Below are 21,152 nucleotides of genomic sequence, written 5' to 3'. Positions count from 1 at the left end.
GTGGCCACCCCTGATGAATAAAGGGACTAAGCCTAAAAGAAAATGAATGAATGAATGAACATATGTAAACCCGCATAATGCAGTGATACATATATGCAGATGTACACCCACAAGTGTACAAATACTTAATCATCTACCTCCATGAACAATTTATACATGAACATATATATAAAATAATATTAATATAAATAATGTACATAATATTTATTTAATTATTTATTTATTTAACAAGAAATGTCCCATGCATTGAGATACAACATCTCTTCTACCAGGGAGTCATGGTCAAGGCAGCATAGGAGAGTTACAAAATATACAAATCACAACACATAAAAAACACACACACACACACACACACACACACACACACACACACACACACACACACACACACAAATAATATAAATCATAATCAATTGTTAAAACATGTGCATTGTTCTAAATTGACAGTCTTAAAAATATTTTTAAACAAAGCGATAGATGGTACGGATTTCATAGGTAGTATATCTTAAAGGTCATTCCATGAAGCATACCTAGAGAATGCAGATCTAACTCAACCTAACTCTGTGTGAAAACATGGCATCTTAAGTAAGAGTATATCTGCTGATCTGGTATTCTAAGTATTTGAGCAGTACACCAACAAACTAGATACAGTTGAAGTCAGAATTATTAGCCCCCCTTTTAATTTTTAAATATTTCCCAAATGATGTTTAACAGAGGAAGGAAATTTTCACAGTATGTCTGATAATATTTTTTCTTCTGGAGAAAGTCTTATTTGTTTTATTTCGGCTAGAATAAAAGCAGTTTTAGACTTTTTAAAACCATTTTAAGGTCAAAATTATTCGCCCCTTTTTAGCTATATATTTTTTTCGATAGTCTACAAAACAAACCATCATTATACAATAACTTGCCTAATTACCCTAACCTGCCTAGTTAACCTAATTAACCTAGTTAAGCCTTTAAATGTCACTTTAAGCTGTATGGAAGTGTCTTGAAAAATATCTAGTCAAATATTATTTACTGTCATCATGGCAAAGATAAAATAAATCAGTTATTACAAATGATTTAATAAAACTATTATGTTTAGAAATGTGTTGAACAAATCTTCTTTCTGTTAAACAGAAATTGGGGAAAAAAAACCCAGGGGTCATAATTCAGGGGGGCTAATAATTCTGACTTCAACTGTATATACTGTGGTAATTTACCAACTAAAGCTTTAAAAATAAAAACTGTAAAAAACAAGATGTTGTTTTCTCCTCGACTGTAATGTGGTCATTCAATATACATAATCATTAATGGAAATGATGAAAAAGAAAGAAGGATAGAGAGAGCACTTTTTAAATACCAATACCAATAAATACCCAATAAATAATCTACATTTTTAAATAAATATCTAATTCTAGATTCCACCATCAAAATCTAAGAGCCAAAACAGGAAATGTTTGTCTACCATGAGTTATGCTGTAAACAGCTTTTATTTGTCTGCTGAGCGACTGACCCGGGATTAGCATTACATTCAGACTGAACAGAAACCCAGTGAATGTGAATGAGTTTAGCATTCATCGCTGAGTTTCTGGCCTGAATGAGAATCGCAGGCATGCAGAGTTTGAATAAAACCCTATAGAGCACAAAGCATTATGGGTACAATGCACACAGAAGATGGAGGAGTCCAGTTGTGTCCAGCATAAAGATCAAGGCTTAACAAACAGAGACGTGAGAAGGTAAAAAATGCTGGCTCAAATGCAATGTTGGGCATTTTTTAATTAAATGTAAATTACATCTTTTTACCCAATGGTTGGGTTTGTTCATATTTAACTCAACGATGGGTTATAACAACCCAGCATTTTTAGAGTATATTTCTCATTTAAAATCTGTCACTGTGACACTGTTTATTTTGCACATTGTCAATCTTTAGGTGAATTAATCCTTGCAGTTGAATCCACTGAAAAACGAAATTGCTTTGGTAATCTTCACTCGAAATCTCCGATCAGTTGTTTCTGCGTTTTTAGTGGTGGTCATTTTGACTGCTTCAGCCACGATATTTTTAACCACGCCCCTTTTACTGCGTTTACTATGAGGGAATGATGCACAAAAAGAAGCTCCGCCCCCTACTCAATATTCCATTTCTGTTTGAAGTACGACAACATACTGAAATAAAAGTCTCAGATACTTTCAGTTCACGCAAACTTTAAGAGCTCCGACTCTTTCTTGAAAACAGCATCTCATTTGCATTTAAAGTGACGCATGCAAAAATAGTGTTTTCACTCACACCTAAAATGAGAAAGTCTGTGTGAAATCCAAATTTGCAGTTTATTTTTCTTGCACGTTATTCTTTAGGAGAATTAATTCTTGCAGTTGAATCCACTGAAAAACAAAACTGCTTTGGTAATCTTCAATCAAAGTCTCTGATCATTTGTTTTTGGGTTTTTAGTTCTGGTTCTCCTCTGATGATATCATTTTGACGGCTTCAGCCACAATATTTTTAACCATGCCCCTTTTACTGTTAGATTGCTGAGGGAGCGATGCGCCATTTACGTTGGATCAGTTGGCGGTTCATTTCCCAGTGGCGACCCCAGATTAATAAAAAGCCGAAAAGAAAATGTATGAATGAATGATATGCAAAAGGAAGCTCCGTCCCCTACTCAATATTCAGTTTCTGTTCGAAGTACATCAACACACTGAAATAAAAGTCAGCAACTTCACGGAAATTGAAAGCTCTGCCCATTTTTAGAAAACAGTATCTCATTTGCATTTAAAGGGACGTGCACAAAAATAGTAAAACTTTACAGACATATTCTAGATACACCAGAAACGGATACAGTTGGAATATAGTTTTATTCTGTGTTTTCTATTCCATATATATATATATATATATATATATATATATATATATATATATATATATATATATATATACGGATCATAAATCTCACGGTTCGGATCGCATTATGGTTTTTAGTCACAGATCAGACCATTTTTTTGGATCAGCCAAAAAGGGGAGGAGACAAATGTAATTTGCTTTCCATTTATTACAAAACAGTACTGCAAGACACTTTTGGTTTTAACAAACAGAACTTAGAACCTGTAGTTTTATTAAAAATAAAATGAAGAAATGATTAACTGATCAAAAATAATTAGTAAAATATTCAGTACTGTGAAAAATTCACTGGGACTAATGCTGTTGCTGATAACGCTAAATGTAGAAATCTAACATTATTATTTGTACAACCCATATTCATTTTTCGTCTCATTTTTAATAAATGATTTAGTTATTCAGTCATAAATCTTCATGTTTCATTGCCAGATGCATCATTTTTGAAGAATTATTCAGTGGCATATTTTCGGTGGCTGGTTGTCGCTATTGGTTAAATAATGTAATCGCTGCCTACAACTTTCATTTTTGAGCATTAAGTTAAATGCATCTGACAGTGATTTTAATCTTTACCATAAACATCAGTGGTTTATCTAAACTATAAACTGTTATCCCAGTACTTCTGTGTTATTTGACTGTTTGTAATTTCATAACTAACTCAAAAGACTAAAGACTGAATCTCTTTCTTGATTTTTTCATTTTTCAAACACAGATTTAAATGCAGCGATTCGAAGGATTAATAAACATATGCAAATCACAGTCATTTATAATTTATGTTGTGTAGGTGTTGAGGTCCCGATCTTTTTAATTAATCGTGCAGCTTATACTGAATGCATTAATGCAGGCTAAACAAGTAGTGACAGAAAACACCTTTAATAACCTAAGAAACCCACCACATCCCGAATAACCCACCACAACTTCTTCCATCATTATATTTTACAGGAAAGCCTAAATGCTTTCATACATGTGATTTGAATGATGTGAGAGGCAATCTCTCGATCATTACAAATATATATATATATATAGGTTGTGATCCGTACAAATCACAGATCAACTGTGTTCTGTTACACACCAGATAGATAGATAGATAGATAGATAGATAGATATATAGATAGATAGATAGATAGATAGATAGATAGATAGATAGATAGATAGATAGATAGATAGATAGATAGATAGATAGATAGATAGATAGATAGATAGATATTAGTGTTGTAAACGATTAATCGCTAAAATAAAAGTGTGTGTATTTATATATATATATATATATATATATATATATATATATATATATATATATATATATATGTGTGTGTATTAAAAAATATATATATAGTGTATAAAAATATATATATATATAATTATATTGTAGAAAATCAATATACAAATATTTATTCACAGTATGTGAGTGTAGTTATGCATATGTACATAAATATAAACAGTGTATGCGTATATATTATGTAAATACAAACATCTGTATTAATTCTATAGTATTGTCAAAAATAAAGATGAGTGTTTTACAAGTGCCAGAGCTTTTCAGTGTTTAAAGTGTTCAGTGTCACCGTCAAACAGCACCTGACCTGCTGTTGACTCTGCATATTTACCGGGAAATATTTTTTGCGTGTAACCTTTTGAAGAAAGCCAAACATACAGTGCAGCGACGGGATATTGTGTGCTGATGAGATTATTCATGTCTGCTGGTGTTTGACTGTGTAGTAAACAGGATATTGAGCCTAATCTGAAATATTAAGATGATCTGAGCGTCACTGCAGGTATTCATGTGTTTCACAGACACAAGCACAGAGTGTATTCTGTTAAAATATCTTTTAACGCAAGCATGTTAGATCCAAAACGTATGAATGATTTAGTCGCATTGGTCTTCAGCTGGTCTTTATCTGAGTGTCACACTGAGCTGTTTATGCTGGAGATGTTTGAGTGTTGGCCTAGAAAACACTTTCTCTGGAGTGCTGGAACCTAGATGAGGATAACACACACACTCACACACACACACTTTTTGTGAATTGTGGGGACATTGCATAGGTTTTTAGAGATTTTTTTTTTTACTGTACAATATTTTCTCTCGCCCTTCAACACCAACCCCAATGTAATTGTAATACCTGTCATAAGCATGTCATTATACAAATTTATATTCTTATTTGGGGGCAACACGGTGGCACAATGGTTAGCACTGTTTTCTCACAGCAAGAAGGTCGCTGGTTCGAGTCCTGCCTGGGCCATTTGGCATTTCTGTGTAGAGTTTGCATGTTTTCCCCGTGTTTTTCGTTTGTTTCCTCCGGGTGCTCCGGTTTCCCCCACAGTCCAAACACGTGCTCTAGGTGAATTGAGTAAACTAAATTGACCGTATTGTGTGTGTGTGAATGTGAATGGGTTGAAGCTGGAAGAGCATCTGCTGTGTAAAACATATGCTGGATAAGCTGGCGATTCATTCCGCTGTGGTGATCTCTGATGAATAAAGGGATTGAGCCGAAGGAAAATGAATGATTGAATATCCTTATTTACCACACACACACACACACACGCACAAACTCAACAATATGTCTTCCTGGCAGCTCACTCACACCAATACTCCTGATCATATTGTTTAATTATTCATATCTGAATGAACCGCGAGTCAGATCTGCTTAATGTTATTTTTTCTTGACAGTAATAAGATGAAAAGGAAAGCACATTATATGAGCCTCTGACATTTCTTATGAAACTGGGATCAACTGGCTGATTTATTTTATCATGTTATTTTGTAGTAAAATACTTTTAATTATTTATTTATCTGATTTTATTCTTATAAATTAAGATTTTCGAACGTCTTAAAATTGGTCCAGAACTTTTATTTATTTGTTTACTTATTTATTTGCTTCTATTAGAGTTTCTAAGATTTTCTACAATCTGAAACTAAATAGATGAAGAACTTTTATTTATTTATTTGCTTCTATTGATATATTTTTCAACATCTGAAAAACAATTAATAAAGAACTTTAAATGTTTTATTTGTTTGTTTATTTATTTTATTTGCTTCTATTCATGCATTTTCTAACATCTGAAACAAAACTGATAAAGAACTTTTATTTATTTGCTTCTACACTACCTGACAAAAGTGGTAGTCTTGTCTTGTCGTCAATCCCAGTTATAAAACCAGCAAATAATAACTTGCCTTCTAGTTGATTGTTTGGAAAAGTAGCTGAAGGTTGATTTTTCTGATGAATCGTCTGTTGAACTGTTGAATCCCAATCCTCACAACTACTGCAGAAGACCTATTGGAACCCGCATGGACCCAACATTCTCTCAGAAATCGGTCAATTTGGTAAAGGAAAAGTCATGGTTTGGGGTTACATTCAGTATGTGGGCGTGCGAGAGATCTGCAGAGTGGATGGAAACATCAGCAGCCTGAGGTATCGAGACATTTGTACTGCCCATTACATTACAAACCACAGGAGAGGGCAAATTCTTCAGCAGATAGCGCTCCTTCTCATACTCCACATCAAAGTTCCTGAAAGCAAAGAAGGTCAAGGCGCTCCAGGATTGGCCAGCCCAGTCACCAGACATGAACATTATTGTCTGGGGTAGGATGAAGGAGGAGGCATTGAAGATAATTTTCTAAAGAATCTTGATGAACTCTGGGAGTCCTGCAAGAACGCTTTCTTTGCCATTCCAGATGACTTTATTAATGAGTTATTTGAGTCATTGCAGAGATGTATGGATGCAGTCCTCAAAGCTCATGGGAGTCACACACAATATTAATTCTGTTTCCACTGCAGCATGACTGTGCTGGATCATCTACTAAATATTAGTATTTAGAATCCATAAATGAATGCCTAGTCATTTAGCTTCTTTTAAATTGTTGTTGCCATAGAAACATTCTGACAGTTAGAATCAGTTATTAGCCTCATTTAAAAAAGAACACCTTACAAGAAGTCACTTACAATCCTCTCATCCTGTGATCATCTGTAGAAGCATTGTCTGTAAGTTTATTATCTGTTTGTATTTATTTTCTATCTCAGATATTATTGTTATGTACATAGATAACTATAGCCCATTTTATGTACATCTTTTACATAGTTTCACTCTGTTTCAACATACTCAATGTGGCATGGAATAAAGCAGCATTCTCCCACAATCTCACGTGTTGGATAGGGTTTATCTGTCTGTCTAACTTTGGGAAGAGAGACACCGGAGTGAGGGCAGAACAATGACTTTATAGTCTATACTGTGCATTATTTCTGTTAAGTGACAAAACTTTTGTCTGAGCAGAGTCAGACCTTACTGTCATAATTAAATGATTTAAAATCAAGGCATGATCATATTATATTTTGATCAAATAAGTGTAATCTAGAGGCCTTTGCCTTTCATATAAGCCACTTCTGATACCAAATGATCAACTAGAAGTCGAGTTATTATTTGCTGTTCCTGAAACTTGGATAGGCGACAAGACTTTTGTCAGGTAGTGTATTGGTGTGTTTTCTAACATCTAAAAAAAGAAAGAAATTTTATTTGTTTATTTGCTTCTATTCATGTGTTGTATAACATCTGAAACTAAATGATGAAGAACTTTTATTTATTTTATTTACTTCTATTATAATTTTCTTACATCCAAAGCAAATTTGATAAAGAAATCTTCAAATCTCTTGAGCAATAATTCTGATCTTGTTTTGTTGGATCGTGTGTTTGCAGTTGTGTTTGTAAAACTTTGATGGATGTTAATAAATAATTTCTTCATGTTTCTCTCTCACAGCATTTCCATGATGGACGGAAGGCACAGCAGCAGATCGAAGCCGGTTGGAAACAGCTGGAATCTGTGAGTTCAACCTGATATGAGTGACTGTGTGCTTGTGTGTGTGTGTGTGTGTGTGTGTGTGTGTGTGTGTGTGTGTGTGTGTGTGTGTGTGTGTGTGTGTGCGTGTGTGTGTGTGTGTGTGTTTGTGAGAGAGAGAGTGTGCGTTTGTGTAAATGACTGTGTGCCTGTGTATGTTATTGTATGTCTGTCTGTGTCTTTATTTGTGTGTGAGAGAGAGAGAGTGTGTTTGTGTGAGTGATTGTGTGCCTCTTTATGTTTGTCTGTGCGTGTGATTGTGTGGCTGTGTTAAAATGATCAGAGAGACATCATACACTCACACACACACACTGAAGACAGGAAATATAAAAGGACATTACCTTGTTCACCTGCTGTCTGCAGATTGTGTGTGTGTGTGCTTGTGTGTATGTGTGTGTGCGTGTGAGTGTGTGCGAGGAGAATAGAATGCTGCCTGTGTGAGTCAGTGTGTAAGAATGAGATCATTGTGTGTGTGTGTGTGTGTGATCGGGTGATTCAGTGGTCAGAAAGTGCACAAATGTTGATTGTGTCCTCAAGTAAACGAGTGTGTGTGTGAGAGCGATGAAGATAAACAATGTGAAATCTGATGATAATTAATCAGGCTGCAGATCTTCACACATCTGTTTGGTGCGTGTTCGAGTGTGAATGTGTGTGTGTATGTGTGAGCATGCTCATTAAAATCTTAACGTTCTGTATGAGAACATCTGTAATGAAACCTGTGTGTGTTTGTGTGTGTTTTTAGTGTAAGCGGAAGTTCGAGCGAGATTGTAAAGAAGCCGATCGAGCCCAGCAGTACTTTGAGAAGATGGATGCAGACATCAACGTGACGAAAGCAGATGTAGAGAAGGTGATGCTGTGTGTGTGTCTGTCCGTCCGTCCATCCATCCAACCATCCATCCATCCATCCATCCATCCATCCATCCATCCAACCATCCATCCATCCATCCATCCATCCAACCATCCATCCATCTACTGTTTCTATCTATCTATCTATCTATCTATCTATCTATCTATCTATCTATCTATCTATCTATCTATCTATCTATCTATCTATCTATCTATCTATCTATCTATCTATCTATCTATCTATCTATCTATCTATCTATCTATCCATCCATCCATCTATCCGTCCATCCATCTATCCGTCCATCTATCCGTCCATCCATCTATCTATCTATCTATCTATCTATCTATCTATCTATCTATCTATCTATCTATCTATCTATCTATCTATCTATCTATCTATCTATCTATCTATCTATCCATCCATCCATCCATCCATCCATCCATCCATCCATCCATCCATCCATCCATCCATCCATCCATCCATCCATCCATCCATCCATCCATCCATCCATCCATCCATCCATCCATCCATCCATCCATCCATCCATCCATCCATCCATCCATCCATCCATCCATCCATCTATCCATCTATCTATCTGTGTCAGTTGTTTCATCCATCCATCCATCCATCCATCCATGTATCTATCAATATATCCATCCATCCATCCATCCATCCATCCATCCATCCATCCATCCATCCATCCATCCATCCATCCATCCATCCATCTATCCATCTATCCGTCCATCTATCTATCCGTCCATCTATCTATCCGTCCATCTATCTATCCATCCATCTATCTATCCATCCATCTATCTATCTATCTATCTATCTATCTATCTATCTATCTATCTATCTATCTATCTATCTATCTATCTATCTATCTATCTATCTATCTATCTATCTATCTATCTATCTATCTATCTATCTATCTATCTATCTATCTATCTATCTATCTGTCTGTCTGTCTGTCTGTCTGTCTGTCTGTCTGTCTGTCTGTCTGTCTGTCTGTCTGTCTGTCTACCTACCTACCTACCCACCCACCCACCCACCCATCCATCCATCCATCATCGTCATCAATCATATAACTCTGCCTGTTTAAATTTCAAATTGGTTTTATATAAACTGAAAAGGTGATAAAATACAGCTCCAGTGATGTGTCTGTTTTTCTCTTCATCTTAACACATCCCTCACTGTCTCGCACTGCTGCTGTGGTGCTATGTAGAAACTTGACCAGGTCTCTGTGTGTGTGTGTGTCTGTGTGCGCTTGTGTGGGTCTGTGTGAATCTCACAGGACAGGCAGCATCGCCTACGTCCTCTTGACTCATTTTTAATCTTTCTTTGTTCCAGAGCGTGTGCTCGGCAGATGTGATAGCTTGTGTAGAGCAAAGAGAACTTTCCAAAGTATTCAGATGTGGAAAAGAGCACCTGCTTCCAGATTCCAGACTCTAAAGAGACTGTTTTAGTCATTTAAAGATCAGATACTTCAGAGATCTTTCTGGTAGCTTTGCATAAGTCTCTAAAAATTCAACAATTGCAGTGTTTATGATAAGTAATTCAGGTGCCTTTAAGTCAGTGTGAAATCAAAATTTATGTTTATTTTGCTAGCTCACATTATTATTCTTTGTGTGAACGAATTAATTCATGATATTTAATCAAAAAAGAAAAGTTTGTTTTGTTCATCTGTAATCAAGTCTGACCATTTGCTCTTCATTTAGAGTGATGATCAGTTTGATGACTTCAGCCACTTCAGCCACAATATTCTAAGCCACTCCCCCTCTCACCAATAGTTTGCTATGAAAAAATTATGCACAAAAACAAAGCCCCGCCCCCTACTCAATATTCCATTTTAGTTGGAAGTACATCAACATACTGAAATAAAAGTCTCAGCAACTTCAGATGCTTGCAGACTTTATAATAAATATTTAATCAAAATAATTTTCAAACTCTCATCTTTTGGCTGATTTGCGTTAGGATGGTGGTGTGAGGATGGGATTAATCTGTTGCTGACATGAGCTAAAATCAGTTCCTGATACACAGAATCATGTCCCATAGAGATATGCTATTATAATAATTAAAAGCCCATTGCAATTTCAGTTTTATAATGTAGACACCGATGTTTCAGGGTCAGTGAAGATACAACAGCTGTATTTGGACAAACAGTGAGTGGCAGTTTTCAGAATAGCATACTAGCATACAACTTATAGACCATTTCAATGTGGTCATATTATTGGGCCATGAACATTTCCTGCTTGTTATCAAACTATTTAAAAACGGTATCAAGAGGCAATTCTGTCATAACTTAATATTAAAGCAGCTATTATAACATTATTTATCAGTATGTGGCTCTTTTTGGATTCTAAAAAGCTTTAGAAATTAAAATGTAAAACAGGAAATATGTTGGGACCATTGTTTTTGTTTACATCCCTCAAAATGGTCTTTACTAAGGCTGGCGATTAATCAAAAAGTAATCGACATTCGGAACCTATAATCAATCAAATTTTTCCAAGTCAATTTTTTCAATTGCTTATCCGTATTCCTACCACGTGTGGAGTCACGTGACACCGCTCTGTTAAGGCTGATTTATACTTCTGCATCGAATGTACGGATATTGTCCGGCGCAGCCTTCGCCTGGTCGCATATCTGCGCACCTCTCAAAAAATGTGACTACATATTGCACGTTTGCACTACATTGACGATGATTGGAAGCTGCACCAGAAAATCCTTGAGATGGCATATTTTCCATTAAAATATTTATTTACAGAAGCACTGTTTAAATATTATTTACAGGATATACAAGAGTATACACGAGTTATTTTATTTAGAAGAGATACTGCTTATTTTTATACTTTTACTATAAAAACATAATAATAATAATAATAATAATAATAATTAATTTTGATTACAAAAGTGAAATTATTTTAACTTTTTTATAAGACTGACTGTTCATTTTGTCACGCCACACGACAACACACATGGCATGACACATAACATACAGGAGGAAACACACAGATCCATAAACCGTGACACATTTTAGGCAATGCGTGTTTTAATTTCAGTTGTTCAACGTTGATGTTCAATAAATAATAATAGATAGTATGTGTGTTTTATCCATTATTTTAAAATCAAGTAATGCACCCTTCATTCAAAAATCTCTCACTTGTAATATGTGAGCATATTTACTATACAAAACCTATCAGCGAAGTATGCGAAAAAATAAAATAAATAAAATAATTGTTTATTAATGGTAATCGAGTAATCAATATTTTGATTTTAGGCCAAATCGCCCATCCCTAACTTATACTGCAATTTACAGTGTGTACATTGGGTTCAGTTTTTAGCATTTAACTAGTGTACCTTAAAATGCAGTGCATCTTGACTTTTATTTTTATAGTGAAGTCAATTAATCGACCACAATTTTCATCTCTTTCATGAATCATTCATTTATTCGTTTTCTTTTCGGCTTAGTCCCTTTATTAATCTGGGGTCGCCACAGCGGAATAAACCACCAACTTATCCAGCATTTGTTTTACGCAGCGGATGCCCTTCCAGCCGCAACCAATCACTGGGAAACATCCATACACACTCATTCACACACACATACACTACAGACAATTTAGCCTACCCAGTTTTTCACCTGTACTGCATGTCTTTGGACTGTGGGGGAAACCGGAGCACCCGGAGGAAACCCACGCGAACGCAGGGAGAACATGCAAACTCCACACAGAAACGGCAACTGAGCCGAGGCTCGAACCAGCGATCTTCTTGCTGTGAGGCGACAGCACTACCTACTGCGACACTGCTTCGCCTTCATGAATCATTTTTGGGTTTTTTCTTTTAGACATTGTTGGTTTTGAAATAATAAACAAGCATATTTATTTCAGTGATTATTGGCAGGCATCAATACGGTTATTGGGCATTTCTACATGATATTGATTTTAAAATACTCAATCATACTACAGTTTTAAAGTTTAAACATGATAGGCCTGTCACAATAATGAGTATATTGACTTATTGCACAACACAGACATGACCTCAATCATTTTTGGTGATACGATATATATCGCCCATACATATAAGCCAATTCTGGCAACATTTTAGCTGATTGTGCAACATCTCTATCTCTATTGGAGGTGTCAGTATGATTAAAAAACACTATTTACTATCAGAAAACATTTCAACATACATACTATTTACTATCAATTACTAAAGTATATATTCATGTGGGTGTCTGACAACTGAAAATACAGTAGATCTGGTAGCAGATTTGGCAGCCGGTTACTTTTTACCTTGCTCTTGTCTGTTAACATTTATTATTATTTATTTAGGATATGTGTTTTCATATTCTGATTCCAATGCCTCATTATTAAACTGTTAAATTGACTATAATTAAAGTGAAGTTTAATTTTAAACTAATTTCGAGAGAAGTCCGCACTCATGATTAACCCAGCTGGCCTATATTAGCTAATCACGATCCTCCAATCAAAGGATCCCAAATTCCTATATATAAACACCCTCATTTCCTTTCTACAACTATCTTCGTCAGGAAGAAACCCCCTCCTCCCCTTCGTCCACCTTTATCCTGAATGGGCAGTATGGTGGAAAAGTGACTGGCGCTGTTGCCTCACAGCAAGAATACCAATGACTCCAGCTCCTTGCTGGACCATACAGTGTTTCTGTGCGGAGTTTGCATGTTCTCCTTGTGTCGGCGTGTTCCCTGGTTTCCTCCCACCATCCAAATACGCTCTATATTATAGACAAAATAAACATAAGTCTCTTTTCCTAGATGTCTTGTTTCAGGTAATTCACCTTAGCCTGAGCTGCGAGGGAGTTTTGAGATAGACCTGAGCTCAATCTCCCCTCGCCCCTGCTAAGGGAGGAAGCCCTGGACTCGAGGATCCCTTGAGCTCAGGGCTCTCTCCCGGGACAGCAAGCAAAACAAGCTTTTTATAAATCATGTGCTAAGTGTGAACTATTGAAATGTTCTTAAGAATGAAATATTATGTCTATGGAAGAGTGTACTTGCATTATGATGCTATTATATTGTCATTCTGACATTATTAAATGGTCTTAAAATGACTATAATATTGTTTATCACAATATATATCGCAATATATCACACAACAAAAATAGATATCCTTACAGGCCAAGATATATGTCGATATAATTGCGCAATTATGTTAGTGTTGATGCATATTGGTGTATTAAGTCATGTTATGTTGTAGATTTAAGCACTAAGACCTACTAAAATAATCAGTGTTCTAAGATAACTAATGTGTATGTGTTTTTCTTTAAATCATGCTTTGAAGCGATGTTACCTAAAGGTAGGTGCACAGTGGCAGGTTTATGTGTGTGTGCGTGTGTGTGTCTGTGTGTCGGACACCTTTGCTTCCTGTCCAGCCATGGTCACGCCCACACAACACACCTGCTGAACAGCCAGCCAATCACAGGCTTGATTAGTATGTCTGCGCTGCTGCCCCACCTGTCACATCGCTCCAGGCATGAATATGTAAATATGTAAATCTCAAAGCTTAACGTTTTTGCTGACCCATATATGAATGTCTCCATGTCACAATTTACTCGGGAAATATGTGTTTTTGTTGAGTACCTGCTGATTTTTTTCATATTTCCACATGAGTTTACAAAATGCTACTGTTTATTTAGATGTAGTATAGTGAGATGAGTACAATTTGATGACAAATGTTGATATCGGCTTGATGAAGCCTGGTCTGTAAGTTTAAAATAGCTTTAAAAGTTTGAAGAAAGTCAATAAAATGTTACTAGCATGTTTTACCACATGACTTGCATGTTGCTCATCATGGTTACCCCCGTTGTACAATGAATTAGCATTGTATTAGCTTGTTTATAGCATGGTTAGCACATTGTTAATGAGAATTTTCATGATGCTAACAATATTTAACCTATTCTGGCTTGTTTTCTGATATAAATTAGCACGTTGCTGGTTATCTTGTTGTTAAACTAGCTACTAGCTTGATTTTGGGGATGTTTACTAGCATTGTGGCAAGCATAAATGAACACATTGCTTGCGTTGATTAACTTGCTACAAGTTTCTAACATGGTTAGAAACATGATTGGTTTTAACATGAATTATCATGTTGTTAGCTTGCATGTTGCTGGCATGGTTAGCCCATTGTTAGTATGAATTAGCATGTTATTAGCTTGATTATAATGTGGTTATCATATTGTTAATGAGAACTGTCAGGATGCTAGCATGTTTCAAGTGAGTTTAAACATGTGGCTTATGATTTAGCCTGTTCTGTCATAAACACATTTTTCTGGCATGTGTTCTGACATGAATTAGCATGTTGTTTGTTAGGCTGTTGTTAAACTACCAGCTAGCTTGAATTTGGGATGTTTCTAGGTTTGTGGCTAGCATGAATGAACATGTTGCTTGCATCGATTGACATGCTACAAGCATGGATCTAACATGAATTAGCACGTTGTTACCTTACCTTTTGCTGGCATGGTTAGCTCATTGTTAGTATAAATTAGCATGTTTTTAGCTTGTTTATAAAATGATTATCACAGTTAATGAGAGTTTGCATGATGCTAGCATGTGTACCGTTTCTGACATGAATATAACATTTTTCTGAAATGTTTTCTGACATGAATTAGCATTTTGTTAGTTAGCCTGTTGTTAAACTAAAAACGTTCTTGATTTTTTGATGTTTCTATAATTGTGGCTAGCATGAATAAACATGTTGCTTGCATCATTTAGCATGCTAGAAGCATGGTTATAACATGAATTAGCGTGTTAATAACTTCCATGTTGTTGGCATGGTTAGCCCATTGTTAATTGGGATGTTATTATCTTGATTACATGGTTATCACATTGTTAATGGGAATTTGCATGATGCTAGCATGTTTCAAGCAAGTTTAAACACGTGGCTAACAATATTTAACCTGTTCAGGTATGTACATGATATTTTTCTGGCATGTTTCATGACATTAATTAGCATGTTGATGGTTAGGCTGTTGTTAAACTAACAGCTAGCTTGATTTAGGATGTTTCTAGCATTGTGGCTTGCATTGACTAGCATGCATGGTTCTAGCATGAATAGACATGTTGCTAGCCTGTTTTTAGCATTAATTACCATGGTTGGCATTGCTTGTATGAAAAATCATGTTTCTGGCATGTTTCTAGCTTGTTTATCCACATGGCTACCATGTTTTAAAATATTAGCATGAAATATATAATTAGCATATTGCTATAGCATGATTTTAGATGATCTATTCTGCACTTAGCATGTGCTAGCATGTTATCAGCTGGACATTTTACCAAGATTTTACGTTGCTAGCAACTTAGCAAACATTTTGCTAACATGATTTAACATATTTCAAGCATTATTTAATAAGTTGTTAGCAAGATTTAACATCTTGCCTGTGTGATTTAGCATGTTTTAGCTTAATTCTGAAAAAACAAACTGTGAAATTAAATTGAATTACCAATGAGCAGGAATGTAATATTCTGGGATGTTTTTCTGCACTGAGCCGCTCAGCTAGACCTCAGGTTAACCAATGTGATTTCCTAGAATCGGCTGAGGATGTGGTTAGCATGACACTGCTTTCTTTGTATCTTTCTGTCTTACTGCAGTGCAAAGTTTTTGTATTTCATTAACACTTGTCTGTCATCCCTCTCTTTAAACACACAAGTGTCATTAGTAAAAACGAGGCTAAACTGATTATATTTTAACATGTTAGGTAGGAGTTCGTAACCATTTTACCTATATTTAAAGGTTTGTGTGTGCTTATGTACACTCTGAAACAAAAGTGCACAACTGGAACCACTTATTTTTATTATAACTAATTTAATAAAATACATTTATGGTAAATACTGTAATGTTTTTTGAACTATACTAACATACTTGACTTAATCTTGTGTTTTAATTATAGTTATAGTTGCTGTGGTAATACAACAGCTATAATAATATAAACTAATAACCCAATACTGTAGTTTTACATACAATACACCACATTATAACATAACTAGTTTATTAGTTCACTATAAGTAAGTATGCTGTAGAATTCATTAACAAAGTGTAAATACTAATATATACAGTATTCATCTTATTCTTCGCGTACCCACAGGCGCAGCCATTTGAATCTTATTGGCTCAAGACTACCAGTGTCATTCACTTCCATTTACTTTTAGACATTAAAAACAGCTCGTTATGTGGCTTCATGTTGCAAACTGATATTTTATTATCATATTATTCTGCTTTGTCTGTATAGTCATGAAACACTTTTGTTTGTAGAGCAAGTTTGACCGTTTTCTGCAGCTCCAAGTCATTTTATTCATAGTCATTTCAACTGAATTTCATAGGGAACTGAATCAGAATTTCTAAAACCATCACTAAAACAAGCGCACTTCTGCATTGAAGAATAAGGTCAGTTATACACTTTACTATAGTAGAGTTCAAAAACACAATAGTATCTACCATAACTTATTATAGCTCTTTTTCATGTGGGTGCCCTTTCAAAGTGGTACTAAAATGCATCATTTAGGTACTAATATGTTCTCTTCTCTGGTTGCTGTTTACTAGCATGAGGGCGGGGTCAACCTGTCACTCACTTGAAATCCACCAATCGTTTACAAGTGGACACAATTAAGTCCCGCCCTATGTTTATTTTTATTGAAGAAGCTGTTTCACTTGTATATACTGTTGAATTATTAGCCCCCCTGTATATTTTCCCCTCCAATTTCTGTATAACAGAAAGATTTTCTCAACACATTTCTAAACATAATAGTTTTAATAACTCATTTCTAATAACTGATTTATTTAATCTTTGCCATGATGACAGTAAATAATATTTGACTAGACATTTTTCAGGATACTAGTATTCAGCTTAAAGTGACGTTTGAAGGCTTAGCTAGGTTAATTAGGCAAGTTAGGGTAATTAGGCAAGTCAGTGTAGGATGATGGTTTGTTTTGTAGAAAATCAAGAAAAAAATAGCTTAAAAGAGCTAATAATATTGACCTTAAAATGTTTTTTAAAAAATTAAAAACTGCTTTTATTGTAGCTGAAATAAAACAAATAAGACTTTCTCTAGAGGAAAAAATATTATCAGACATACTGTGAAAATTTCCTTGCTCTGTTAAACATCATTTGGGAAATATAAAAAAAAAACGAAAAAAAATCACATAATTCTCATAATTTTGACTTTAACTGTATGCCACAATAGAAAATAAAACCACACTTCTGTTTCGAGTCTGTCTGGCTTTGTATGAGTATAATTTTTGCATCTAATAATATTGCACAATCAATAATATTTCATTGTCTCTCTCTGTCAGGCGCGGCAGCAGGCTCAGATGAGGCACCAGATGGCTTCTGACAGCAAGAGTGAATATTCCTCATACCTGCAGAAGTTCAACCAGGAACAGAACGAACATTATTACACCATCATCCCTAATATTTTCCAGGTGCACACACACACACACGCACGCACGCACACACACACACACACACACACATGTTTGTTTTTGTGAAAAGTGGGTACATTGCATAGGTTTCATACATTTTCATACATAGGTTGCATACATTTCCTCTCTGATTAAACTCATCCTGTGGGATTTATAAGCTTTTTGAGAAATGAGGACGTCACCAATGTCCTCATATTTCACCTCCTTTTTGTAATACCTGTGTCATACCTATGTCATTATACAGATTTGTGTCCTGATATGTCACAAAAACACGTACACACACACAGCCACACACACACGCACTTGTACAGTTATCTTTATGGGTTCTTCTCATAGACGTAATGATGTTTATACTGTACACACTGTATATTCCCGCCCCCTACCCCAAAACTAACACACACAAGAAACAATCTGCATTTTTACATTTTCAAAAAGCTTCATTCTGTGTGATTTATGAGCCATTTTCCTCATAGGACCAAAAAAATGTGCTAACAAATCAAAATATATTGGTATTGCTATACTTGTGGGGACATTTGGTCAAGGCACACACATACACATTTGTTATTGTCAATTGTGGGGACATTTTATAGGTTTCCATTGTTGTTAATCTGTAACTATATTTCTGTCTCCCACCAACCCTATCCCTAAACTGTGTGTATTTATTACATTATGAAAAACTATTTTGTATAATTGAAAGAAACGGGAGTCCCCACAATATATATATATAAGCAATACAAGGTACACACACATGCACTGAGAATGAATTATAGCTACTGATGTTATCAATTATTTGCATGCACTGCCTGCATTGTTGATGAGTTCTTTAAAAGAATTATGCAAATGAGGCAACTGTGAAAACACACCCCAAAATCATGAATATTTGCATATGCAGTAGTGCAGTTTCTGATCATGCAGCTGTCTGCTCATAAATACACACTATAACGTTTCATGTGTGTGTGTGGAGCAGAAAATCCAGGCGATGGAGGAGAAGAGAATAGAGCGGATGGGTGAGTCTCTGAAGACGTTTGCGGAGGTGGACCGACAGATTCTGCCCATCATTGGGAAATGTCTGGATGGAATGACACAAGCGGCTGAGTCCATTGAGTCCAAGACTGTTAGTAACACACACACACACACACACATGCATTTACACTCTCACATAACATTCCATGTGCATCAAAGATTCACACACACTCTGACACACACATACACACACACTTACACACACACGCACAGATTTATTGACGATAGACTCTAGCGCTCTCTTCTGTCAGAATTATTCCTCATGTTCTCATTGCACAACACATTTTCTTCTCGATCACGACTCCTAATATATTTAAACCAGGACTAATGCTGATCTAGGATCAGTCTACCCTGAATGGATTAGATTATTGTAAGCCGCTGATACCAGATCCTACATCTGCTGGAAGTGTCATATTAACAGCAGGATATGTGTTGTAAAATTAAATTAAACTCATTCCATTTAAAAAGTTCAGGGTCATAATACCTTAAAAAACTCATTTCCAATGACTCATTTCTTTAGTCTTTGCCATGATGACAGTATTATCTGCTATTATTATTTTGAAGATATTAGTATTCTGCTTAAAGTGACATTTAAAGGCTCTACTAGGTTAGTTAGGTTAACTAGGCAAGTCATTGGACATCAGTGGGTTTTTCAATAGCTGAATGAAAAAAACATAATTTCGTAAGGGGGCTAATAATATTGACCATAGCAGTTTTTTCATTTTAAAAATATTTTTTTTTTCAGTCATACTAAAATCAATAAGACTTTCTCCAAAAGAAAAATAAAATATGAAATGCTGTGAAAATTTCCTTGCTCCGTCACTTGTTTATATACAGTTGAAGTCAGAATTATTAGTCCCTCTTTGATTTATTTATTTTTTTCTTTTTCAAATATTTCCCAAATGATGTTTAACATAGCAATGATTTGATGATGATCTGATAATATTTTTTCTTCTGGAGAACGTCTTATTTGTTTTATTTTGCCTAGAAAAAAAGCAGTTTTTAAGTTTTTAAAAAACATTTTAAGGTCAATATTATTTGCCCCTTTAAGCTATATATTTTTCTCGATAGTCTACAGAACAAACCGTAAGCCTTTAAATGTCACTTTAAGCTGTATAGAAGTGTGTTGAAAAATATCTAGTCAAATATTATTTACTGTCATCATGGCAAAGATAAAAGAAATCCGTTATTAGAAATGAGTTATTAAAACTATTATGTTCAGAAATTTGTTGAAAAAATATCTCTGTTAAACAGAAATGGGGGAGGAAAATATACAAGGGGGCTAATAATTCAATTCTGCGGGGGGATTGAATATTGTATATATATATATATAATATATAATATAATACACAATATTAATAATTGTTTTAATTTAAAATAATGTTAAAAAATTCAATATATTTTTAAATGTCATTTATTTATTTATTTATTTAAGCAAAGCTGATTTTATTTCAGCATTATTACTCTAGCCTTGTGACTCATCTCATGTGACTCTTGTAAAGTCATTCTAATAGGATGATCAGAAGCTCAAATGTACCTTTATTATTATCAGTGTTGAAATTTGCTAATATTTTATGGAAACAATGACACATTTTTGTTTTTAGTATTCTTTGATAATTAGAAAGTGAAAAAAACAACAACTTTTGTTTAGATTTCAAATAATTATATATTTATTGCCACTTTTGATTCATTTGATTCATCCCAGCTGAGTAAACAAATTATTATATAATAAAAAAGCTGACCTCATTTTTTTATAGTAATATAATATATTTAACTTGTGCTATCCCCTGGCATATTGATTATATAGATATATACAGTGTTCGAAAAATACCTAACGGGGTGGGTGAGGAGGCGGGTGCTTTGATCTTGAGAGTCTCTTGCCACAATGATGTAGGCTATAAAACACTCAGGATCACTCCGGTAAAATAAATGCGCGATATGGAAAATGAAAGAAACACCAAGGAAAGGGGTTCCATTTTGTCAAGTTAACCCTGCTTTCAGCTTAATAGTGCAACATGTTTACAGCAATGTCACGGTGTTTAATAAAAAAGAACATTGCATTGGCCTACTGTATGAAGCAATTAAAACGAAACACAACGTCACATCATTTGTTTCAGAAAATAAATAAGCAGTGTCTAAACGTCATGA

General features: G+C 35.0%; 1 protein-coding gene across 1 annotated transcript in view; it reads left to right on the top strand.

The window, feature by feature from the left end:
- The window catches only part of LOC130214880 (formin-binding protein 1), a 145,233-nt gene that overhangs the window by 90,032 nt on the left and 34,049 nt on the right, over positions 1-21,152 (top strand). The window contains 4 exon segments of the mRNA XM_056446727.1: positions 7,617-7,679; positions 8,437-8,541; positions 17,853-17,981; positions 18,949-19,095. Coding sequence (XP_056302702.1) covers positions 7,617-7,679; positions 8,437-8,541; positions 17,853-17,981; positions 18,949-19,095 — 444 coding nt within the window.

This window comes from Danio aesculapii, chromosome 21 (assembly GCF_903798145.1).
Source record: "Danio aesculapii chromosome 21, fDanAes4.1, whole genome shotgun sequence".
Taxonomy (NCBI): domain Eukaryota; kingdom Metazoa; phylum Chordata; class Actinopteri; order Cypriniformes; family Danionidae; genus Danio; species Danio aesculapii.
This window is presented reverse-complemented; position numbering and strand designations above follow the sequence as displayed.